Source organism: Halichoeres trimaculatus, unplaced genomic scaffold (genome assembly GCF_033239565.1).
Source record: "Halichoeres trimaculatus isolate MK-OKI-2021-1 unplaced genomic scaffold, fHalTri1.1 fHalTri1_scaffold_17, whole genome shotgun sequence".
Taxonomy (NCBI): Eukaryota; Metazoa; Chordata; class Actinopteri; order Labriformes; family Labridae; genus Halichoeres; species Halichoeres trimaculatus.
The window spans coordinates 31,178,406-31,203,608 of NW_027437195.1; the positions used below are offsets into that span (position 1 = coordinate 31,178,406).

The 25,203-nt window shown below is 39.8% G+C and overlaps 2 protein-coding genes across 2 annotated transcripts; one reads left to right on the forward strand and one right to left on the reverse strand.

Annotated features, from left to right (window-relative positions):
* Nucleotides 1-1,181: 1,181 nt before the first annotated feature.
* Nucleotides 1,182-12,243, reverse strand: LOC141806024 (programmed cell death protein 10). Its single transcript, XM_074691244.1, has 8 exons — nt 12,091-12,243; nt 8,389-8,607; nt 7,854-7,907; nt 5,097-5,214; nt 4,889-5,015; nt 4,348-4,426; nt 4,175-4,257; nt 1,182-1,988 (listed from the first exon to the last, which is right to left on the reverse strand). The coding sequence occupies exons 2-8, from the start codon at nt 8,476-8,478 to the stop codon at nt 1,907-1,909; spliced, it is 633 nt and encodes a 210-aa protein (XP_074547345.1). The 5' UTR covers nt 8,479-8,607; nt 12,091-12,243; the 3' UTR covers nt 1,182-1,906.
* Nucleotides 12,244-13,727: 1,484 nt separating this feature from the next.
* Nucleotides 13,728-24,513, forward strand: LOC141806069 (inositol-3-phosphate synthase 1-A-like). Its single transcript, XM_074691294.1, has 11 exons — nt 13,728-13,896; nt 14,163-14,287; nt 14,354-14,515; nt 16,253-16,382; nt 16,586-16,779; nt 19,154-19,303; nt 19,641-19,856; nt 20,224-20,388; nt 21,725-21,838; nt 23,440-23,657; nt 23,773-24,513. Exons 2-11 carry the CDS (start codon nt 14,174-14,176, stop codon nt 23,966-23,968), a joined length of 1,659 nt encoding a protein of 552 aa, XP_074547395.1. The 5' UTR covers nt 13,728-13,896; nt 14,163-14,173; the 3' UTR covers nt 23,969-24,513.
* Nucleotides 24,514-25,203: the final 690 nt, after the last annotated feature.

Genomic DNA, 25,203 nt, shown 5'->3' on the forward strand with positions numbered 1-25,203 from the left:
TTATATAGTCTTATAAACAAATAATAATGTGAATAAGCATCTTCTTACAAAGGTCTTATTAATGCTCATTACAGGACCTTAATATAAAGCGTTACCACAAGGATTTATTTTATCATTGTCAACATTTAGGACGTGCTTGAGATTGTGTTATTTGCTTTTCATCAGTGCTACAAACCGACGGCTACTAAACTCCTGTATGAACTGAGTTTTGTTTTCACATTAGCTTGATATGTTGGGCTGCTGCGCCTCACAAAAATTACAACTTTGCTTGTTGTCAGGTTTCAAGTTCAGGTTATGTAACTGTATTGATAAATACCTTATCTCGTCGCGTTGTGTCCAGTAAAAAGTTGATTTAAACAAAGAAAATTTGATCCAAAACAACTGAGATCAGGGGAAGCTTTTAAATCGTAAGAATCCAAGATCCCAGGTCGTCAAAAGTCTGAGACATTTTCTCAGCAGGCTCAAGAAACTATTAGGATCTAGAGAAAAATATTCGAGATGCTGAAGCTTTCTCTAGATCTTCACACTGGTCTGTGATGAGTGTGACGAGCAGAATGATCGTCCAATCACCAGGTGAGGTTATTTTTGAAGGTTCAGACCCTGAAAACATTTTCTAACCAGGTGGACTGTTTCCGTGGTAGAAATATGAAACTGTCTGTCCAGAGTGTCAGGTTAGTTTGTAACAGTCGCAAGGAGGAAAATAAATATTCATGGATACTTCTGGAGTCAAAGCTTGATTACCAATAAAACTTAATACCTCAGATCATTAGGATTAAGACTTTTTAATACTTTTAAGGGCCTTCATTTTCCCATAACTGATTTATCAGCTTTTGCTTCTTTTTAAGACCCCGCGGACACCCTGCAATATATGGGCATGGCTGACTTGATTGACAGGTAGGCTCCCTATAATTGTTAATGCTGAGGCTTTAGCCCCGCCTCTTCACCTCCTAACTTAGAAAGTTTAGGAATCCCACAGCGAATGATTTAAATCCATGACTTAAAGACTTTTTTAAACAGAAACCTGTGGATGTTTTATCTCAGCAAAGAAGAGGTCTGTAACAGTCTCGTCCTGAAAATGAAAACTCCTCCCACACACTGGACCGGGACACATTTAGAAAAGCATCATCATTTGGAAACTATTTATTGAACATTTGCAACCAGATATCAGTTAAATACAGAACTTTCAGCTCTCTCTACGCCCCTCCGGCGGCAGCGGCAGCGGCAGCGGCGGCGGCGGCGGGGACAGGCTCCACTTCGTTACACTGAGAGGAGGGAATGTTACAGGACTTGGTAAGGCGCACACTGTGCTGGAAGTCATTTGGCTTTCTGTCTTCTGATAATAAAGAGAAAAAGAGAAATCTGCCTCTCGAATGTCCAGCTCTGCTTCCTCTCCCCCGCAGCGGGATCCTGCGCGTACAGAACATGGCGAAATGACACGAGAAGGAGCCGAGAAGAGAAAACCAGTAAAGACGACTGAGACACACCTCTACTGAATGCGGTCTGAGATGTGTAGGCATGAATGAAGCGCTAAAAGTAGAATGATCAACATGAATATATTAGAAAAATGGCAATTAGTCTTTGATAAACACCTCGCCTCACCTACTCCCAACAAGACCAGGGTTATAAATTAAAAACTGTCCAAATAAAATCAATCAAGCAACACTTTGGGCCCGCTCAGTTCCACTTCAAGACTGGAAAATCCTCATTTCAGAAAAACAAATGGCACTTTTCAGTCTCTTGAACTGGAATCTACAATATCAACTTCAATGGAATCGACCCCCAACCCTAAAATCAACTCTGTCTAATTTACATATACGGGTCAGGCGCTCTTCAAGCTTCCACCTGTCTCCCCACGGGATGGGGGTGGAGGAGGAGGAGGGGGAGGGGGCTCTGCGGTCTCTGAAGGCTAGGCCACGGTCTTGAAGGTCTGCAGTATGAGGTTGGTTTGGTGGATGAGCCGGTTCGCGCTGATGAAGACGTTTATTGCCCTGGGAACGGAGACAAACAGAGGAGGCGCTGGTCAAACAAAGAGTTAAAGGTTTGTCAGGAGGAAGAATGAGGAAGAGGAAGGAGTCTTTAGGGGCCTCTGAAGACCTGCAGCAGGTTGGGTCAACATAAGACCACATGAGGCAGAGCAAACATTCCTCGTCTCCATGGATACAAAGGAGGATTGTCTCTGTCACAGTGTTCAACACTGATCATCCAATCACCTCCTCAGTCACTGAAACGGAAATCAATATGAGGAAGGTGCAGAAACTAAAGTCTACTTCCTCCTCCTCCCTCTGTCCACAGTCAGCTGACCCCCAGCTGTGATGGACTTGGTTTAGGGGCCGTTTACACGACAACAGTTTTAAGGTGAAACGCAGAGTTCAGTTGCTGGTTTAGGTTGATCTACGTGTGATAATCTGCTCATCAGGTCAGGATTTACTGAGGATCTAAAGCTGCTGGGAGGACGATGCATCCCACTCTTCAAAAACAAACACGGGTCAAAACAGCATCGCCACACATGTTCGTCACCTTTCAAGCATCATCATCACAGTTTGCAGCTCTGTGTCGCTGTCTATGGCAGGGGTCTGCAACCTTTACTTTCATAGGAGCCATTTTTCCTCAGCTCACCTGGATTAAAGTCATTCAGAATCTACTTTATCTGCACATTAAGACAGAATGTGTATAATCTGGTGAATAATTATCTAAACAAGAGGTTTTTATGTTTATGAAATTGTCCATGTGATTTCTAAGTTTTTAATTTTTTAAAAATTTGCACATTTGGGGAAAAAATGCAAAATGAAAAAAATTAAACTAAAAAAAAACTTTAAAAAAATGCTGAATGTGCCATAAATTTGCAAACAAGCCTTAACAATGCAATTTCAAAGTTTTGCTTAATTTCCAAAAAAAATGTTAAACTTTTTAAAAATTGCAAAAGGGAAGATTTAGATGAAACAAAATCAAAAAATTTGGTAAATTAAAAAAAAATTAAATTATTTTTCTTAATTTGCAAAATTGTCAAAAAAAAAAAAATCAATGTCCAAAAAATTTGATATTTCAAAAACTTTGCTGAAATGTCATAAAACCTTGATAATGCAATTTCTAAATTTTGTTTAATTTCCAAAAAATTGTAAAATTTGCTAAAAATTGCAAAAAATGAGGGATTTATATAAAAATAATTCAAACATTTGCGTAAATCTAAAAAATATATATATTTTTTTATTTTCAAAAATGTCATAAAAAATGAAACAAAAGAAATTCCAAAAATCTCAAGTAAGAGCAAAAAATCACAAATATTAAAAGCTCGATCTCAAGAGGTGATGCATTTTTAGTACAAATGTTATATTATGATTTGACTTAGTGTCTTTGTTGTTATCATTAACACCCTTTGTAAGAAAAATTTAAAAATTATCTTTATTTCAATGAAATATTTTAAAGCTACAAGGAGCCACTGCAAAGGAGTCAAAGAGCGACATGAGGCTCCAGAGCCACAGGTTGAAGACCCCTGGTCTATGGTGTCGTTTTCTCTGAAACTCAAAGTCTTCAGCAAAGTTTGGGTCAGGTCAGTTTTTCTCTGATCCTGTTTGTGTTTCTACACGCTAACCGTGCCTTTCCCTGTAGGAGGCGTGTTAGCCAGAAGCCTTTAGCTGCGTCAGCTACGTAAAAGTGACGCTTCGATAGTGACACCATCAAACATGGCGGGGTTATGTCTTTTTCTTTATTACAGCTGTCACACAGGAAGTGATGATTCTTTCAACCAATCAACAGACTGCAGTGTTTCTAGCTCCACCTTCTGGGGTCAGATCAGTTTAGTCTGGCCCCTCAGCAGAAGGGAACCAAAAAGTGGGACGGTACGGGTCGGTGGTTAGGGGACCTGTCCCAGGTTTGTCAAAGAAACGCCACAAAATGTGAGCTGAACTGGACTGAGCCGCTAGAAACAGGCTCTCTGCTGAGCTGGTAGGGGCTGTAAGTGTAGTTTTAGCAGGAGTTGTGTAATAAATCATATTTTCAAACATCCCATAAATGTATGAGGGTCTAACTAAGGTTAACAAACCAGGTTGAACAAACCAGGTGATCAAAACTTTGAACTTTCCTTTAAAATCAACTTTAAACTATTGATCTGGAACGGGGAAAGTCCCTCCATCCCCCACGTGATGAACAGACTGTGTGTAACGAAGCGTGCACTTACTTTCCGTCTTTGAAGTATGTTTTGAGGGTGTCGCTGAAACTTTTGGAGTATTTCACAAACTCCTTTTTCTGATGCTCCAGAGCCTTCAGGTGCAGACACAAACACAGAGCGTGGTTAAAACAGCGCAGAGGACAACGAGCCGGACGTGAACATGGAGGGTTTCTGATACTCACTCTGCGGTTCTGGTACTGATATTTCTTTATGACGTTGTTGACTGTGTCCAGGAGCTCTTTGATGGCGCTGGCGATGTCTCTGTGGGGAGAAGACGACAGCAGGAGTGAGGATTTCACAACGCTAAATTCCATCAGAGGGTGTGACAGGAAGTACGAGGAGCAGTGATTGAGCGGTGTTTGAAGGACAGACGTCAGATTTCTGTGTGACTCTAAAAGGATAACGGTGCAGGAGAAGTGGAGGAGTCTGTGTGGGGTTTGTTTTTGGTGATCGAGCAGTGGCTCTGCTGGCATGAGGGGGACGCTGGAGCGTGCTGAGGGGCTGACAGATGGCATAAATCAGATCCAAACAGTTTGCTCAGGGCGGATACATCAGCTGGCTCCTGTGATTCCACACACGGCGATTAATTGACTCAAAACATGAAACGATGGCGCTGACTCAGCCCGCCCTGAGAGGAGCGACCTATCCCTCCTGCTTTGGAAAGATCAGAGCTAAAATCCGTCAGAGGTTAAATCTGTTAAAAGTAAAAGTGAAGCCTCTTACTTGATAGTCTGTAGGAAGCGTACTCTGTCATTGATCTCATCTGGGATTTTGCTGAGGATGTGTTTCAGGGCTCGGGCCTTGTCGTTGAGGTCCTGGAACTCCTGCTCAGGCCGGTCGATCATGAACTCTGCAGAGTTCAGCACAGAGGTGTGAAAAACAAAGTGTGGAGTCACAAAAAGAGCGCGACTCTGTCTGCTCCTGCTTTTACCTTCCACATCGTCGGCCGCCATGCGCAGTAGAGACTCCGTGAAGTTGATTTGGACGTTCTTCTTCTCCAAGATCTTCATTATGATGTCCTGAGTCAGGCCGGGGTTCTCCCTCTCCGCCTGGCAGGAAACAAAAGGAGGGTGATTAGGTGGGAGAGAGCAGAGGGTTGCTATATGAGAGGAAAAATAAGGACGTTTTTCTTCTCCAACAGAAGCGGCGCGAGGCTTTGAGCTGCCGAGAACAAAGAGAGAATTTTATTGAATGTAAGTTCAGACGAATGCACAAAAGCGCTGCTCCTGAATTATTCAACCGTGAATTACAGCAGCCAGGAAGCAGCGGGGGCCGCACAGACACCAATCAGACAGACGAGCCAACAAAAGAGCCACAAATGTCACAGTAAAACAGCTGTAAGGTGAGCGCGGCTCCCTTTGGTTTGGGGGGCGACAAAGCTGCTTCCCCTTCATTAATACTTCATCTGAGCTCTGAGTGAATACTACAGCTCATCAGCCGCTGCACAACACAGGAAATCTAAAGCGATCCGGCTGTTATTATTCCACAGCCATCACGGCAGAGTATAGATCTCTCTTTAAAGTCACGGCTAATGACAGCGTCCAGGTATCACTTAGAAATCAATGCGTCAGAGTGAATATCAGCAGCTCTGATGGATCGATGTCAGCACAGTTCAGCCGTTAAAGTATCAATCATGTAAATGGAGCTGAAAGCAGGATAATGAACTCATATAAACTCCACCTACCAGAGTCCACATGACTGATAACAAAGAGAAGATTTAGAAACTAATCAGGACGTTTAATGACTTCATACATTATTCATCAGCAATGTGCCAAGCTGCAGAGAAACACAGCAAACAGAGTCTGAAACTCTCCACACTTCACCTTTCTCACTCCTTTCTAATGACTGGGCTTTAACCATGGAGCGTGTGACAGAGAGCCCAGTCAGGGACGCAGAGATGCAGCACGAGCCTCATCAGAGGGAGATATCCAACAACACGAGGAGGAACCAATCTGCTGCTTGTTCCAACTCCAGCTCTCCAAACCCTTAATGTTTTAATCCAGCATGGGAATGAACTCATCACTGCTGCAGTTTGTGCTCAAGCCTGAGCTAAATGCATGTAATGAGAAGATGAGAAGATGTGTTTAAAGGAATAATGCTGCTCAATCCTCACTTCGAGAGCTCTATACATGTGTGTCAGTGTCTGTGTCTGCCTCAACCTCCTCCTCTGCCTGGATCTGGATGTTTCTGAGCGGAGAATAAGTAAGGTTACATCAGCCAATCACAGCGTGCCTAGTGACTTGGCATGTTGATTAGCAAGTAAAAGAATCTAATCAGAGCAGCTACAATAGTGGATGTAGCACGGAAGAAGAAAAGCACAACCTACATGAAACAAAACTCCAAACACATCTGGGTTTCCGGTAAAATCTGCCCAAGTCCGACATATTTTAACACCACTGGTCAAAATGTCCGGTGAAAAATATTCCCTCCAAGCAAAATTTGAATTAAAAAAAGGCAATTTCCACGTCATTTTACTTAAAAAAACAACAATAAAACCCCTGAATCTTATCTTTTATGAATAGGCCTGGTCTATGTGGAACTAAACTTTTTTTTTCAGGCAGAACTAAACTTGTAAGCGCGCAGTACAACAACAATACAGCGGGAGACACATGTGGAAACAGGCGAAACTTAAAGACTTTTTTACTAAACAAAATAGTTCAGAGGAGAAAGATGGTGGTGAAGCTGAAATCCCGGAGGCTGCAGCAGATGACGTCTTGCCTCCTGCCGAGAAGAAAAGGAAAAGTCGGTCGTTTCGGACGGAAAAATATCCGTGGCTACGGTGTGAAAAGATGCACCGTAGGGTGCGGTGCGATAGAAAAGCAGACTTTTTTTATTTCAAGTTGGCAGCACGCCCCGTTATTAAATGAACAGTCCAGCTGTTGTTTTGTTTGCAGATTGTTTTATCTGAGTAAAAGACTTTCTGTTTCTTTATGTTCATTTTAAAGCAGCGCAAGCTTCTGCTGTGCAATATTTACCTTAGTTAACCAGTTGAGTCAGTTGATGGCGCTCATTTTATTTGATACAGCCTACGCTTGATAACAAAGTTTTATAAATTGACCTGCTTTGATATATTCTTATATGTACGTCGTATCATTTTAAGTCTGCCCTTAACGTAAATGTGAGGATTCATGTAAACTTAATGGCATGACCTTAAAAGCACCAAATTAGTTGCCTTAACGAATTGACGTGAGTTAGCTTTCTGCTAACCAGGAATGTGTCAGATACCCGGGATTAGCTTGTGCTAACATGCGAAGTCAGGTGCACGCATCTCGGGTCTCTCCCACGTAGCAACGTGATGCTACAGGGGGTTGCTGGACTAGTGAGTGTGTTCACGGTGTGTGCTGCCGCTGGCACTGATCCAAGGAGGAGGAGCCCTTTAAATGAAGCCTCACTTAGATTAATGAGGAATTAACAAAGAGCTTCTAAAATCACTAATTTCATTCAGGTGACATGAGAACAGACGCTGCTGATGAAACGATTTCTGACATTACTGTACAAGGTCACGAAGTTAATGTGGTGAAATTTGCTGCTTTATGTTTATACGATGTAGTATTTCTAAGGTCATTTGTAAGTGTGGTTGTTGCTGTGTTTTATCAAGCATTGCTCAGAGATAAGTCTGTTTTAGCCACAAAGATTAAACAAAAAGAAACAGAAAGGCCAAAACAATGGATCATGTGACCAAACGTACCTTTATGAAGGCTGCTCTGAGCGTCTGGGCTGCTGATAGGTTGATCCTCTCCAACTGATGAGAACAGGAAGAAAAACAGACATTAAGTCACGTTCAGCTGCTCTTCCTGTCACATTAAGGTTTTAAACTGCAGCTGTGTGCTCGGCTACACGTCCCAGCTCTCCCCATTTGTGCCAGGTGATGTTTCCTGATCTTAATCAACCCCACTGATTTGATTTGATCCCCTCTAGGGAATAATCAGGAGTAAAATCTGTCTGTGTCATAAGGATTTATTAAAACTGCAGAGGGAACCAGTCTCTGAGGAATAATCTACAAACCAGCCTCGTGCCCTCTTTAATGCTGCATTTATTAAAACACTGTTGCCATGGATTCTTTTCATGATTTAACAAAAAGATTCGGTGAAGATAAAGCTTCACATTCTGGTATCTAAAGCTCCAAACTCACATCGTATGAAAGTGTTAAACCGTACACTCAGAAACTGTGAGATAAACTCTGTGTTTCAGGGGTCGTCCGTCTGACAGGAAGTCGTTTTTACCTCGTTGAAAACGGGGTACATCACAGCGTACAGCGTCATGGATACCATGGAGTTTGTCTCCGCTTCATTCTTCATCTCCTCCATTGTCATCCTCCAGGGAGGAGCAGCTGTTGGTGAAACGGTGAGGAAATCTGCAGCTCACACACACTCACACATACACTCACCCACACACACTCACACACACTCTGAAAACCACTCAAGCTCCAGAGTGACGAGAGCCTGGTTGGAGAAAAGAGAGACAGCAAAGTATGAATAAAACTGCACATGGCAACGTCCTCGAAGTAACTGTGAAAAAATATGGAGGGAATTTTGCAGAAAATTTTGGCTTTTTATTGTTTTGGAACAAAACTGTTTAAGATTCCAGCCACCTTGTAGATGTTGTGTCTTAAAGCTGTAAGAAATAACATTGTAAAACAATTTTCAATAAATAAATTTCATTTTAATGTGTTTCCATCATCAGACTTTTCTTCAACCACTCTAATGTTTTGAAACGGTCACTACTAAGGCTGCAGCGATTAGTCCACATAATCGTCTAGTCAACTATAAAAATTTATCAACACAAATTTTAACAGTCGACGCGTCGTTTTATTGTTTTTATTGTCATTGTCACATGGTGAAATCAAACACCAGGGGGTAATACTCATTTGTAACTTCAGTTCACAGCATGAGGTGCTGTGTTATTGGATACTTTTATGAGAAAAGATCACTAAGTTCTAGGGATGCACGATAAGGTGCTATTTAGTTAGGATTATTATTATTTTCCATCTGAAAAATAAGCTCCTTAAATAAAATGTAGCACTTCATTTATTTGCACTGCAGAGCTCTGTGTCTGTCACCAGGTTGTTACAGTAGCTCTAAAATAATCAAATGCAACTTGGTTATGTTTAAAAATGCATTGCACATTTAAAGTTCATGTGATCTAAAGAAATTGTTTTTCTGTATTTCAATACTGAATGTCTTGAGTTTGAAAAAAAAAAATACATTACTTATTTATGGTAAAATCAAATGTTTTTTGTCTTGTTTTATGTGTGTTTCTTAAACTAATAAGACCGTCACAATAAGAGTAACATATAAATCCCAGTACAGGAAAGACTCAGCTTTCTTTACAGTGAAAAAAACAACAAACTTGTGATTATCGGTATCGGTATCGGCCAAAAGGGGTTTCGATATATCGGCATATCGGATATTGGCAAAAATCCAATATTGTGCATCCCTACTAAGTTCATACGTGAGGAATATTGATGAGGAAAAATCTCCACTCCCAGAGAGCGCTGTGCGCTGACGGAGGCTCTGCATCTCCGGCTTGGACAGCCTGACAGCTCCCGGAGTTTAGCGTCTGATAACGTGATTTAGAGAGTCTCCTTCACACTCTGTTACAAACAGTTTTTCAGGATCTGAGCCACAAACTAGAGTCAAAACTCCCCTAACTTTTGAAAAGAGTGGATATTTATCTGAGGGGGCTCTCACTCTCAAGCTCACACTGCACCAGTAACACTCTGCGGGAGGAGAAGGGGCGGAGTGAGCATGAGCGAAATAGCTCATGTAGAGAAACGAAACTAAACACGTTGTCATGGAGAGCTGGGAGAGAGTCAGGTGGGATCATACAGAGAGCAAAGCCCCAATAAACAAATAAACATTAGAAAACAAGAACAAAGTCACTTATAAGAGGTCTGTCCAACACTGAACAACAACTTCATTTCCCTGTTACCTGCTTCATTCATTTTGAGATTGTTTTTTTTTGTATAGTACTTATATTTTAATGTCATCATGAATGAAATAAAGACAAACAAACATGACACAGGGCTGACCAAGCAAAGGTGAGAACCTAACTCTGGGTAAATACAGTGAAATACAACACACAGGTTGAATTATAAAGGTCTGCACATTTTAAAGGACAAATTAGGTTGAAACACAAAATAACCGTGATTAATCGACTAATCGAAAAAATAATGGATAGATTAGTCGACTTTAAAAATAATCGTTAGTTGCAGCCCTATTGGACTGTAAGAGTAACGGACAGGCCTTTTATTTTTTAATCATTTTATTCTATATTTTGCATTTTGCTGTGCAAAACAGTGTTGTTTAATTAGCTCTGTATGAGAGAGATTGTTTTGGCATTTATTTGGGATACATTATGGCTATGAAATAAACGAACAACAGAAAAATTATCCTTAGACTGATCGTCCAATTAATCGTTAGATTAGTCGACTAGTCGATAAAATAATCGCCCGATAAATCGTTTTAAAAATAATCGTTTACCTCCAGCCCTAGTCACTACACTCAAGGCCACGGTCTTGAAAGTCAAAACCAGAAGTCATGATTATACCATCAACTCTGGAAAACAGTTCTGTTATCACTGCTTGACATAATACGATTAGTTCACCTGTTATCATATGGAAGTGTGATCTCAAGATAACATTCAACTAAAAGAAATATAATCATTACTCTCTCCCTTTGTGTTTTGGACTAAGTATTAAGGCAATGTAGTGCATTTCAAAAAGCTTTTTGTTATTTTTTTTTTGAACGATTCAGAGATATGACCCTATGAAATCAGGCAATGCTGTGATAAAATCCAGTTTCTGTCACATTTTTTCAGCTGCCAGTTGAATCAATCAACCCCTGACCTCATGTACCTTTGTTAAAATGAATTCAAAGAGCTCCTTGCAGTGAGGTGCTAAGACTTTAAACTTCATACCACCAGGAAAGCGCTGGCATTTGGGACTTGGCATTTGTTAAGGCAGAGATTAGCCATTGGAATTGGATTTTGGAAGTTGCATCTGTTTACACAGAGCTGCACTTTCAGTGTAAGCAGCTTTAAAACGGACAAACCATGCCCTCTCCACTGTGATGCATCACACTTCTTTACCATTTTACACCCTTTTACCTGTCTGCTACCATATTTATTAATAATGACAAATCACAAAGATGTCCTTTTAATTCCTGAATTATCATGGAAGAAGCTCGATAAAGAGCAGACTGTAACACTTGGGCAGGAGGGGAGTGGCACAGATATCTGTTCATAGCAGGTGTTAGTGGAGAGATATGTGTTAATATAAATTTACAGGAGACAATCAGCAGATATTAAAGCACGGATCCTTTTCACGTTTAACTCAGGTGGCAGTGGATTTAAGTGATTGAAAAAACACCAAGTACTGTTTGGTAGCTTAACTCCAAGTTAAGGCCAACAAAACTGTCAGCATTAGTCTATCCCGATAGCTCTGCTGTTATTCACTCTGATCAGGAACAGTTCAATATATTTGATAAACTCAATGAAAGGCTGTAGTTTGCTGAACATAGTGTGTGGAGCGATGGTTGGCTATCTGACAGGCTAAACAGACGAGCAAACTCAGCTCCGGATAAGAGCTAGTCGGCTAACTGATAACGGCTAAGTAAGTAGCTTCTGAGTATTTGTCTCAGGTTTAGTATTTTCAAGAGGCAGATGATGATAGAAACTATCAGTTTTAACATGTATTTGTATGATTTGGTCATAAATGATCGCGATCGAGCCGTTAAAACACCAAATAGAGGCCTGTGGTCGACGAAATCGATGGTAGCAAAAGGCTAGCAGTTAGCAGCTTAGCTTCGAGCTAGCCTAAGTAATTTGGAGGTTTGGACCACAGATGGGATAAGATACGCCAATAAATGGTTTAAGCACACAGAAGTGAGATAATTTAAGAGTGACGGATGTGTACTTGTATCTACCTTAGATAAGTCTTCTTATCTGGGCTTGTTTCTTCGTCGTTTGTCTTTTAGCTTCAATGTTTTCTTCACAACTTCAGGCGGAAGTTTTTTAGGACTGGCTCGAGCGACATCTTCCGGACTGAACAGACGCTGTCCAATCAGAGCAGAGAAACGCTCTCTCCAGGAATAACGTTTCAGACATGGAAACTACAACAACAACAACAATAATAGTAATAATAATAATAATAATAATAATAATAATAATAATAATAATAATAATAATAATAATAATAATAATGGGTTTGTGTGTTGTAGATGTGCAAGGGTGTTTGTTATTTGTTTGTTGTGAAAAAATGCTTAAAAATGTGGCTTTTGTATTGTACCCTATGCAACAATACATTGATATCTGTAAAATTCAATTTAAGGTATCTTTCCTTAATCAAAAGATGAGAAGCAAATTTTATATAAACAGACTGGATGTTGGTAGAGAACATATTCCTATTAGTGCCAATGTAATGTGAGCCCAGGTTTTATTTTTATATATTATTATTATTATTGTTATTATTATTATTATTATTATTATTATTATAATTTTTAATCAATGTACAATGTACATAAATCCATAAGTTTAATGCATTACTTGGAAAAATAAAGTATGGTGGACTTTTTTGAATGCATATTTTTAGATGCCGAGGATTCTGGCACTTACTACCAAGGGATGCATGGTCAGGGGAAAAGAAGTCTGAAAGGAGTTTTGACCCTTTTTGAAAGTCTTTATCAGATGAGGTCAGCTGACTGTTTAAATGTTGGCCTTGACTGATTGATTGATTGATTCATCTGATTGAGGATGATAACCATGATGAAAGTCAAACAGGTTTCCTTCAGTATTCAGATTTAGATCTGATAACAAGCTGTTAAACCATTTTTCTTCCTTGACTCATCACTAGCTTGATGACCTCTCTCACTACTATGGAACCAAATCATCGTAATAAAGTGATTTCAATTAACTTCCTGAAGCTGAAAACTGAAGGGTACAGAAGAGGATTAGGGGCACTGATTTATTTTTAAGTCAATTTTTATTTTTATTTTTTCATTATTTTCTGAAAAAAAAAAAAAAAAAATCAAATCAAAATTCTAGCTTTTTTCATCAAATCCTGGGATTAAAGTCTGATGATGATGATTATTATTATTATTATTATTATTATTATTATTATTATTATTATTATTATTATTATTATTATTATTTCCTTTTTAAAGAAAACGTCACATTTTATATCTATTTTTCTGTGAAAAAAAGTCAGAATACTTAGTTTAAAGCCATTATTCAGATTTTTATTTTTCTCATTTTAGAATTCTGACTTTTTATCTCACAATTCTGACTTTTCTCATCAAAAATAGTTATAAATTATTTATTTATGTTATTATTTTATTTTTGTTTTTTATTTAGTGGCCCTTCTCCTCTTCCGTGAGCACCTCACACACTTCATGTGCTTCGCCGGTCCTGGACTGGAGGGGGGTTTAGCTGACCCTCCCATCACCAGTTTGACAGCTCACACAGGCCTCAGCCATTCGCTGACTCCGACACGCGCTTTTGAAACCCTACGTCCTCGTGGGGTTACGTAAGCGGGACGGAGAGCTCTGATTGGCTCGCTCGCTCTACATCTCGAGCGTAGGAGGATAATCAATCGCGCTCTCAGGCAGAGGAGCAAGTCATCGGCACTAACCGGCACTTTAAGACTAAAAGGACTCGAAATTTCTGTCCAGGTAGAAGAGAATCCGCGCGAGAAACACACCGGAACATCCTTCAGACGAAGATCCATCCACAAGGTGAGAGGGTTTCCGGGTTCACAGCGTCTGTAAAGAGCGCGCAGTTCATTCATTTACATTTCCGTTTCTACACCCTGAAATGAGAAAACTAACTGAAGATGTTCTGGGAGGATTAAAACAAAGTAAAGAGGAGAGGTAGTAGGTTATTCTCATCCTCCTCACAGCAGGGCGCAGCTGCCGTAAAGGGTGACGTGTTGAGGAAATGCAGCATGCATGGTTGCCTCATGTCTCTCACTGACAGAAGTTCTCCTTGTCTCTCCTCACAGACTCTCCAGCCATGTCTGTGAACATCCACATCAACAGCCCCAACGTGAAGTACACAGACACTCACATTGTGTCCCAGTATTCCTACCACACCTCCTCAGTGCGCAGAGAGGGGAACAGAGTCACAGTAAGTCTCCAAAGATGAGTCTGTGAGAGTGAGCATGTGCAGTCCTGATACCTGTGCTGTGTCCAGGTGACCCCACAAACCACCCAGATGACATTCTGCACAGAGAGGCGTGTTCCCCGGCTGGGGGTGATGCTGGTGGGCTGGGGAGGCAACAACGGGACCACGGTCACGGCCGCTGTCCTGGCCAACAAGCTGGGCCTCACCTGGAGGACCAAGACTGGGGTTAAAGTAAGTGAGGGGCAGAGAGTCACCTGATCTGCATACCTGTAAAGTAGGAGTCTGCATCCTTTACTTTCCTAAGAGAAATTTTGACTCACCTGGAATAAAGTCATTCCTGAGCCACAAAATCTACTTTATCTTCTCAATAAAGACAAAAGAGTGAATAAAATTCTAAAATCAAGTGAATTATAATAATCTAAACAAGAAGTTTTTCAAATTTATGACACTTAACAAGTGATATCATAGGGTTTTTTAAAAAAAAAATTATAAATTTGCAAGAATAAAAAAAACTGAAACATGTTGGAAATTTTAAAAATTTGCATAACTTCATAGAAATTTAAAATGTCAAAAAGTTGTGAAAATCAAAAAATATCTTGAAAATTTGCAAAAAAAAATAAACAAATGAACATAGAAAAGTTTGTTCAAAATGTGCTATTTAAAAAAAATGCAAAATTTAAAAAAAATGAAATTAAAAAAAAAGTTTAAATTTATTTAACTGAACAAGTATTATCATATCTTTTTATTTTTTCAAAAAAAATGCAAGAATAAATAAAAACAAAAATTAAAAAATATTTAAAATTAAAAAAATGCATGATTTCATAGAAACTAAAAAAGTCAAAGTTGTCTAATATAGAGAACTTGAAAGTTGCTAAAAAATTAACAAATGAACATAGAAAAGTTTTTTCAAAATGTGCTATTTTTTTATTGCAAAAAAAAAAAAAGTTAGAAAAGTTTAAATTTATCTAACTGAACAAGTAATATCTATTTTTTTTTTCATTTTTCATTTATTTGCAAGAAAAAAAATTAAATATTTAAAATTATAAAAATTGCAAAATATTATAGGAATTTAAAATGTCTAAAAGTTGTAAAATATTTAAGAAATATTGATAGTTTGAAAATTTTCAAAAAAGTAAACAAATGAACATAGAAAAGTTTGATCAAAAATGTCAATTTTTTTTAAAAAAATTGCAAAATTAAAAAAATGATATAATAATTATTTGCAAAGATTTGAGAAAAGTAATGGAAATTTAATAAATTTGCAAAATTTTAAAAAAACTTTGAAGGAATACTTGAATCTGATAACATTTTTTAATACTGACACTCAACTGTCATTTTTTATTCTTTGCTAATATTTTCCACATATCAATCATGTTTATTAAGCCTGCACGTTGTCAGGCAGGTTGAAAACTGTTGCTGTAAAACAATCGCTCATTTAAGTTGGTGAACACACTTGATCATGAACAAATAACTCTGGTTACATAACTCTGAGGATGCTTATCGCGGCTCAACCTGAAATGATTTCCATAGAAATGAATGCAGACCTCTGGCTGCCTTAAGGTAGGCAAAGCAGAAAACCATCCCTTGTAATCCCTTTTATAAAACATTTTTTTAGCTAAGCTGCTAAAGCATGAAAATACGTCTTTAGAAAAATGCTTTAAGGTCCATATGCTAAGTGAAATCTTTACCACTGGACTTTAATAAGATGAGCCGCCATGAGACAGGCTTTCCGCGTCCTATTTTATAAATATAGCCCTCTGTATGTCCCATGATACAGCAGGCTCATTATAAGCCGGGGCTGCTGACATGTTCAGCAGAGTGTAAAGGGCTTAGCTGAGGATGGTTTGAGGAAAATGCCCAAATATGGACATCCATTCACCTTTGGTCCTCCACCTTCATGTCTGCAGGGTTCAGTTTTCTTTAGAAATATAAAACTTACAGGAACTAATTTAGTGTTTCTCTCTTCAGAAAGCCAACTACTACGGCTCCTTCCTGCAGGCGTCCACAGTGTGTTTAGGATCAGGGCTGGAAGGAGACATCAACGTGCCTTTCCGTGACCTCCTCCCCATGGTGCATCCTGATGACATTATCTTTGACGGTAGGCCCTCCTGCTATATCTCCTACCACACAAAACCTGAGTCATGTTTGAAGAGAGCAGGCGAGGTGACATTAGGGAGACCTGACCCTCCATGAGACCGGGATGGTCAGAGCGAAGTCTGTCGCTTCATAAGGGAAGATCTATTTTTAGACCCCAGCATCTGTGAGACGTGCCGCTCATTTTCAAACTCTTCATGTTCACAGGCTGGGATATCTCCTCTCTGGACCTCGGCAGGGCGATGGAGAGGGCTCAGGTGTTGGACTGGTCTCTGCAGGAACAGCTACGTCCACACATGAGCTGCATGAAACCCAGACCGTCCATCTACATCCCAGAATTCATTGCTGCAAACCAGGAGAGTCGTGCAGATAATGTCCTCACAGGGAGCATGGCTCAGCAGGTAACGCTGGGTCGGCTGACCGCGACATTCAGTCGTTCAAGTCGTTTTTTAAACTAATCTTTGTGAATTAAAGACAGTAACTGAAAAAGAATCAGACATTCACAACTTACACAGGTGATAAACCTCCTGTTTTCCTTACGGACATCTTTCAAAAGACTTTAACCTCTTTCTCCTCTGTAAACACCCTGAAAACTACGAAAACAGATTCAAATCGATCAAAATGCTCCATTCTGTTCTGATGTAGTATGGACAAACTAATACTCAAATCACTGACCACACATCGTGACAAACACAGGTCCTCTGATAAAACTAACTCAGTTCTAATCGGCACCTGTGTTATTCCAGTTGGTAAATTTATCTGAAGACTGTCATTTTCTGCTCGAAAGGCAGCGATGGTCATTCTAAACGAAGGTTTTAACAGCACTTTGATTGACAGAAGAAGGAAAGAGACTCACTATGTTCCCATATGTCATCAATAAATAGGCTCTGAATGCTTTAAATTACGAATGTAAATGTGACAATCTGGTTTAATGTCACTCACAGGATGTTAGGCTAACACAATCATGATAACAACAAATAAAACAAACCACAGTCAAATATTTGGACAGCTCCAAAACCCAAGAGGTCTAAGAGCATGGAGCCTAAGATATGACTATGAGTCCAATGGGCAGTAGGAATGTTGTACAGATTTCAAACCAGTGTCAAAACCTAGGGGCCACCTCAGGCCTATCTGGAATAGGAAGCTGGAAATTTGCCTTTCAGAACAAAATTTGGCAACATTTTTGGGCCTTTTTACAAAAATTATCTTCTCCACAGCCATAAATGATATTTGCTTGAAACTCGCTGACATCACAGAGTAGACCCTGCTTTTCAAAAGCTGTGAGGGATTTTGTTTTTTCAGAAACTGTTTTCGAATGACGAGCCGTCAAAGTGGGTGAACCCCAGAGGATACCTCTCAGCTCCCCCCATTAGAATTAATAGGAGCAGGGGCGTAGCTACAATTAGGCAAACACAGGCAGTTGCCTGGGGCCCCAAGATTCCCAGGGGCCCCCAAAGCGTCTCTTTAAATCTGATTTATGAAGTCCTCTTCAATTGAAAGCATTTCTTTTTTCTAAATCTTACTTCACATGCTTCAAAATCCATCAAAGTCTTAATCTGTAATGATGGTTTTGGCTCCTCCCCCTCCCTTCTTATTCAATGGGCTATTCCATGTTACAACACATCTGAACATTTGATTCAGGAAGAAAGTGGTAAAAACACTTTTTACCATTTTTTTCTTATTTTCAACCAAGTGTGAAATAAAACCAATGTTGCTCTGAGATCTGAGATAAACATATCAGACTTTTAGGATTTTAAGGACTTTATCTAGCCCAGGAAACAGGATCATTTTCTCTAAATCAAACTTTTGGAGTTGGTGATAAACATTATTGTATAAATCTCTTTTTTGGAAACATAACTCACTGGACAGGGGGTCAAATAAAAATACATTCACTTTAAAATAATAGGACCAAAAAGTATGGTAACTGTAAATATCACCTCTTTCAGTAGATTTGTTTCCAGTTTGATGTTGTGCTTGATATTTACATATTTTTTCTTTACTAAATTATTTTTTCAATATTTACCTATTGTAATGTTTTTCACTTCATCCTTTCTTGTTTGTTCCTGTTACTCTGTAAATTCCCCACTGTGGGACAAATAAGCTTCAATGGACCATAAAAGATTTCAAATCCAGGACAAAGTGGACTAAATGATGGATTCACTTTTTTCTAAATCAAACTAAAGTACAGAACTTGAGGAAATGCATTTAGTTGTGTTAAGTTAGCATGAACAAGATTAGCACTGTCTCATGCCTTGATTCTGGGAAAGAGACAGTGGACCCAGGGAAGGCCAGTCTAGCTCTGAGGAAGAGGAGTTACAAGGACATGGAGGGCCCCATTGACTGGGTTTGCCTTGGGCCCCCAAACCACTAAATACGCCCCTGAATAGGAGAGAACAACCCAACTCCACACAAACTGCTGCATTTGGGCATCTACACAAAAAAGTAAAAGTGGTACAGCTTTAAAAATGACATGGATGGATTCCTGACAAACTTACTACAAAAATATTTTATTTTTACAGAGATTTGGTCAAAATTGTGGCATCTATGAGGAGATGTTTCTAAAACTTCTGGCAGTTTCACTCCTGAGTGGGCAGCAGTTGGTGATGATGTCACAATGATTGAGAGTTCCGTGCAGCTGGTCATGTGACTCACTAGAGGCGGGAAAATGGAATGTTTCTATCATCCACACATTATAAAGGGATGAAACCTCGACAGTGGAGCTTGGGAGACAGCTTTAGCGTTAGCATGTGGGCCTGACTTGCTGCTCTTTTCCAGGTGGAGCAGATCCGGGCTGACATCAGGGACTTCCACCAGTCGAGCGGTGTGGACAAAGTCATCGTCCTCTGGACCGCCAACACTGAGCGCTTCTGTGATGTCATACCCGGCGTTAACGACACGGCAGAGAACCTGCTCGCTGCGATCCAGGTGAGAGCTCAAAATCTTTCCCAGAATTCTCCAAAGTGGAGCATCCGGTTTGATCGGCTTTCCTCCCAATCAGCCTGAAACGCTCTGATGGCCCGTGGCTGTGAATCACCCAAATAAACTTTAATTTCCTCTGAAGTGGAAGGACCAAACGGTAATCCTCCGTCACGTTCAGCGATTAATAAAGCTTAGAGGATGAAAGATTAGCCGTCCTGAATCATCACCAGGCTGAAACTGATCGTGGCAGAAAACTGTGATTTCCCTCCTGTGACTTTTCCTTCATCCTTCAGCGTGCTCACTCAGCTGAACCTGTCCCTAAAGGTTTCCTCTGCGTCCGCAGGCTGGAGCAGAGGTCTCTCCCTCCACGCTGTTCGCCGTAGCCAGCATCCTGGAGGGCTGCGCCTACATCAACGGCTCCCCACAGAACACCTTCGTACCTGGGGCTGTGGAGCTGGCCGTGCAGAGAGGAGTCTTCATCGGGGGAGATGACTTCAAATCCGGTCAGACTAAGATCAAGTCTGTGTTGGTGGACTTCCTGGTCAGTGCTGGTATCAAGGTGAGACAAAGGAGTGTGGATTCAAAGGCTCAGTCACAATAAATATGCAAAATGTTCAAGCAGAAAGCTTAAAGTGAAGATTGTTTCCTTTCTTCTCCACCTCCAGGGAACACTCGTTTATTCTGCTCCTGTTCCCGCTGCATTTCACACATGAAAGCATCTAATGAGAATATATTTAACAGCTTAAGTCAATTGTTTTTATTTATAAAGCTCCTAATAAGCTCACAGTCTGCACAGCGTACTACTCCCTCCATCCTCAGAGGAAACGGCCTAATTGTCCAGCCAGTTAATATGAGCCTGAGCTGACAGCTTCAGAGCCTGTGCAGCATGTTTCCTCCTCCTTAATAAGCTCCTCTCACCCCCACAGCCCACCTCCATCGTCAGCTACAACCACCTCGGCAATAACGATGGGAAGAACTTGTCGGCTCCGCAGCAGTTTCGCTCCAAAGAGATCTCCAAGAGCAACGTGGTGGATGACATGGTGCAGTCCAACCCCGTCCTGTACTCACCTGGAGAGAAGCCTGACCACTGTGTGAGTGACTGATGAGACGCTGCATGCATGAGACACTGAGTGTATGAGACGCTGCCTCATTGAGACGTTGCATGTAGGCCTGTCACGATAACAAATTTTGCTAAACGATAATTTTCCAAAATATTATTGCCGATAAACGATATTATTGTCCATATTATTTTAATTTTTTTTCCATTTTTTCATTGATGTAATTATGATAAATGGGATAATAAAGTGAGTACACCATATCAAAAGCAAGAAACTTTAATTTCTTAAGAGTATTTAACTGTAATTAAAAGGTCAGGATCTTTGAAATGAAATAAATTAAACAAAAAATATAATAAATTTAACAAACAAGAAAGAGAAAAATACAATGAAAATGAAATGGACTCTCTTTTAGAAAAAAATACATGTCAATGAAAATAATTAATACTAATCAAAAACAATAAAACATAGACCCTGTCTCTAAAGAAAAAACTAAACTCCAAAATAAAAAACAACAATAAAAACTATAGCCTAAATAAAAGGGAGTTTATACAGTTCCTGAATTGTTTGTAACATGTACTTTTTCCCAGTCAATCCGTACTGTCTGTCAAACATTTTTAACATTTCTGGCTTTAACCGTATTGAAGGGCTGCATTTCTTTGGCAATGTATCTGTCTTTGAGCGCCACCATTTGGCGCTTTTATTTCTATTTCCTTTGCCGACCAAAAGCCTCAGTAAGAGCGGATTGTCAAAGAACAAGGCTCCGCTGCACCTCCCCTTCTTCTTCTTCGTCGCCACTATTTTCAAACAAATGCCACATATCAGCTGGTTGGTGTTCATGAGCTCACACTTTGTTCATTCTGATAAAAACTAAATATTCCCACACTGGGACTGTGGCAGGCGGCTTAAGAACCGTATCTTTGGTGCCATCACTCATATTAGCGTGTGTTTCCTCCTTACCCCTCAGGACGCTCGCTTCAGCTCTCTCCGTGTGTACGCGCCAGCAGCCCCGTCTTCACCCCAAAGATCGCATTTTTGACAGATGCTCACTCTGCTATAAATCCGCTAAATCTGCTATAGAACCTCTGCACCCTGATGTTAGGAAAGAGAGACGTAGTGAGCCATCTTCTCATTCAGCCTCTTTGGTCCAAAGAGAGGAGGAAAACAAACATGCAGCATGTGTCAGTTTATCCAGGCTGGAAAACTTACCCAGGACGTTTTTATTTATCGTTCGGTTCATTGATTTATTGATTATTATGACAGACCTAGTTGCATGTATGAGACACTCTTATGAGACGCTGCTACATGTACAAGATGCGCTGTGTGAGACCATGAGCTCCATGTCAGATCCTCTAACTGTGCTCTGTTTCAGGTGGTGATCAAATACGTCCCCTATGTGGGAGACAGCAAGCGAGCCATGGATGAGTACACCTCAGAGATCATGATGGGAGGGACCAACACCATCGCTCTGCACAACACCTGTGAGGTCAGTGGGCTCAGTGGACTTGTTGGTCTCAGTGGGCTAAGTGGTCTCAGTGGTCTCAGTGGTGCTCAAACACAATCATGCCGCTGTGTGCCGGTCTCCGAAGAGGAGGAGGAGGAGAAGGAGGGCCGGAGCTTATGTTAATCCTGCTTAACGGGTCTTTGAGCTAATTTAAGGAGACGTCTTCAGGTCGTTGACTCATTGCTTTAACCCACATACAGAAATTTCTACACCTGGCCTGAGGTAACCTGCTCTCTTCATGCTCAGACACTTTGTGGACAGGAAATAAAGATTACCCCTTAGAGCAGCTGGATATCAAATCTGGAATTTACCATCTTTGGCGCACCCTAGTGGTGGAATTACAAGTTTAATCCCAGACAGATATGTGCTGCTGTTTGTAGTCCCTGTTTGTATCAGGTTAGAGAATCTGCTTACTCTATAAGTCTGTATGATCACAAGAGAAAAACTAAAGGTCCTGGTTTTAAAAAATGACATAAATCCGGATTATGAAGCAGGAATGAAGCGGTGAGTGGAAGCTCGAGAGGAGAAATGCAGTTTCCAGTGACCTCTAGAGACAGGAGAGAGCACTGCAGGAGAAATATCATCAGGAAGTTAAAGATAAGAAAATCACAGGGGTATATGTTTCAGATCGTGTGGTCGATCCCTCTCATTTATCTGCTGCCGTCCCAAACTGAGTTTACATCAGAATAACCTCCATAAAACAGGAAGTCAAGTGTTTGAGACACTTTATTAAGCTCAGATTCTGTCTGGACAAGGGGAGCTGTGCAAGCTTTTTTTTCATCTATTTTCAATTTAAGAAATTAAATTTTAAATTTTAAAATTTTTGCAAGTCTAAAAATAGTTTTTCAAACGTTTGTAATTCATTTAAATTTATGCAAAAGAATGCACTATTAAGAACTTGAATTTTTTTCACAATTTCAAAAATGTGCAGATTGTATTTATTTATTTATTTATTTTGCTAATTAATGAAGTTTTTGCACATATTTAAGTTTCATTTTCTTAATAAAATTTGCTAATTTCTGCAATTTTAAAAACGATTTCGCAAACTTTTGTAAATCATTTACATTTTTTACAATTTCTTTTTAAATGTCTTTTTTTTAACTGCACAATAAAAATTGTAGAATTTTTTTAAATTTAAAAATGTGCAAAATTACCTTTTTTTTTGAAGTTTTTGCACATATATAAGTTTTATATTCCTAATTAAATTTGAAAATCTTTGAAATTAAAAAATCTTTGAAAATTCTGCAACTGATTTAAATTTCATTAATTTTGCAAATTTGTGAAATTTAACATGTTACAATTTTTTTTATTATATTATTTTTTAAATATTAAAAATAAAAACCCTGAAAAATTACATACAATTATACATTTCTTGTTGAAATGAATATTCAATATTTTCTTTATGTATAAATTTTTTTGCACATTTTTGTCTTTATTGTGAAGATAAAGTAGATTTTGTGTCTCCTGAATGATTTAATCCAGCTGAGCTGAGGATAAACGGCTCCTATGAAAATAAAGGTTGCAGACCCCTGCTCATTGAGGTTTATAGAGGTTATAGTGTCACTCTTCTGTCTCTGCATCAGGACTCTCTGCTGGCCAGCCCGATCATCCTGGACCTGGTGATCCTGACGGAGCTCTGTCAGCGTGTGACCGTCCGTCCTCAGGGAGAGGAGGACTTCCAGTCCTTCCACAGTGTCTTAGCTCTGCTCTCCTTCCTCTGCAAAGCCCCTCTGGTACCATCAGGGACCCCCGTGGTCAACGCCTTCTTTCGCCAGAGAGCCTGCATAGAGAACATCCTGAGGTGAGGACAGGGCTGGGAGCTTTGGGGGCTGAGGGATGATGCGTCTGCTGTGAGTCAGGTTGAAAGTCTCCCTCTCCTCTCCTCTGTGTGTGTGTGTGTGTGTGTGTGTTTTCAGAGCCTGCCTCGGGCTTCCTCCTCAGAACCACATGCTGCTGGAGCACAAGCTGCAGAGGGACTTCCTGCCTGCTCCTGTCAGCCACACCAACGGAAACACGGCACCTCTGAAAAAGGTTCCTCTCACCAACGGAAACCATCTACCTCTGACCAACGGCATCTGTGCCCACGTGGGCGATGCAGCTCACGCAATATGAAACTGAGCCCTGATACTTCCTGTAACCAGACTGAAGACCCTCAGTCAGTCACCCAGCTCCGTTTGTGAAGACAGAAACACTGATTGATAACTTGATAACTTTGATAACGTCAGACCTGCATCTTTTGGAGCCTCCATCCCTCAGAGAGCTGTTTAAAGCAGCTCACCTGTGTTTATAATAGATTAAACATATTTAATATTTAAAAGGCGAATATCTGTTTTTAGACTTTGTCTTCATCTTTTTTAAAGTAGTTTTAAAGTGTTTGGAAATGTCGAATCCATCCTGACTGAAGTTTTTAGAAACAGGTTTTTAGGTTACTGATGAAAACTTGATCTTTCAGCTGTGAAATGATTTTCATAAACTCTGTATTTGCTGTTTAAATGCTCTGTTACTGTTCTTATCTGATGAGGAACGTCTTCTTAACACTGTATTTTTGTGCTTTGTCTACTGCTGCCTTTTACAGCCGTCCACTTGGCTCTGTGTGTGTTCAGCTATTTATTACCAATAAACATTAAAACACTTGAACACTCCAATCAAAGTCTACTGATGGCTCCTGTTGATTTTTCTTTTAGATTTAATCTAATTTGTTCATCATTTCTGATTATTCCCTTGGTAATCACTCAGAAAGTCCATGAAACATGAAACCAGCAGTGAAATGTATGTCTTTTTAAAGTTTCTTGTACGGTACAGTCTCCAAAATATGGTTCATTTCTTGATCTTGCATATTTGCTGACTTATTTTACAGCTTTAACATTAGAAATGCAATATAAATGTCATAAGAATAATAATAATAACAGGGTTTTTTTTATGTTATTAGTCATTATAAGGAGCCGATGCATATTGATTAACATTTAAATCTTCCAGAATTAGCTAAAATGCTAGTTTCCATCTGCACAAAGTAGAGCAGGGTGTTACTAACTGTTGCATGTGAGTGAAACTTTTTCCAAGTTATAATAAAACTGAATAAACAAATAAAGAATAGTGTGTTGCAGACAGGATTGCTTTTATTGAATTTGCTCAGAGTCGGGTTATTAGAATGCAAATAGCACCCTGCAATTAAATATGACTTTATTCTACATATAAAAAAATCCACATTATGGAGTGTAAATATAGGCATAGAGTGCGTGAAAGACAAGCAGGCAGAAGGGACTGTTAAAATCAAGAAACAACAGAGAAGGAAGCAGTAATACTGATAAAGTGAAGCATGTTAAACAGAATTTAACACGTCACAGTGC

Coding starts and splice junctions, on each gene's coding strand:
- LOC141806024 (XM_074691244.1), bottom strand. CDS start 8,478: ATGACAATGGAGGAGATGAAGAATGAAGCGGAGACAAACTCCATGGTA. Junction 5,016..5,096: donor GGCGGCCGACGATGTGGAAG/GTAAAAGCAGGA, acceptor TGAACTCTGCAG/AGTTCATGATCGACCGGCCT. Junction 4,258..4,347: donor ATCAGTACCAGAACCGCAGA/GTGAGTATCAGA, acceptor CTGCACCTGAAG/GCTCTGGAGCATCAGAAAAA.
- LOC141806069 (XM_074691294.1), top strand. CDS start 14,174: ATGTCTGTGAACATCCACATCAACAGCCCCAACGTGAAGTACACAGAC. Junction 14,288..14,353: donor GAGAGGGGAACAGAGTCACA/GTAAGTCTCCAA, acceptor TGCTGTGTCCAG/GTGACCCCACAAACCACCCA. Junction 16,383..16,585: donor TGATGACATTATCTTTGACG/GTAGGCCCTCCT, acceptor TCATGTTCACAG/GCTGGGATATCTCCTCTCTG.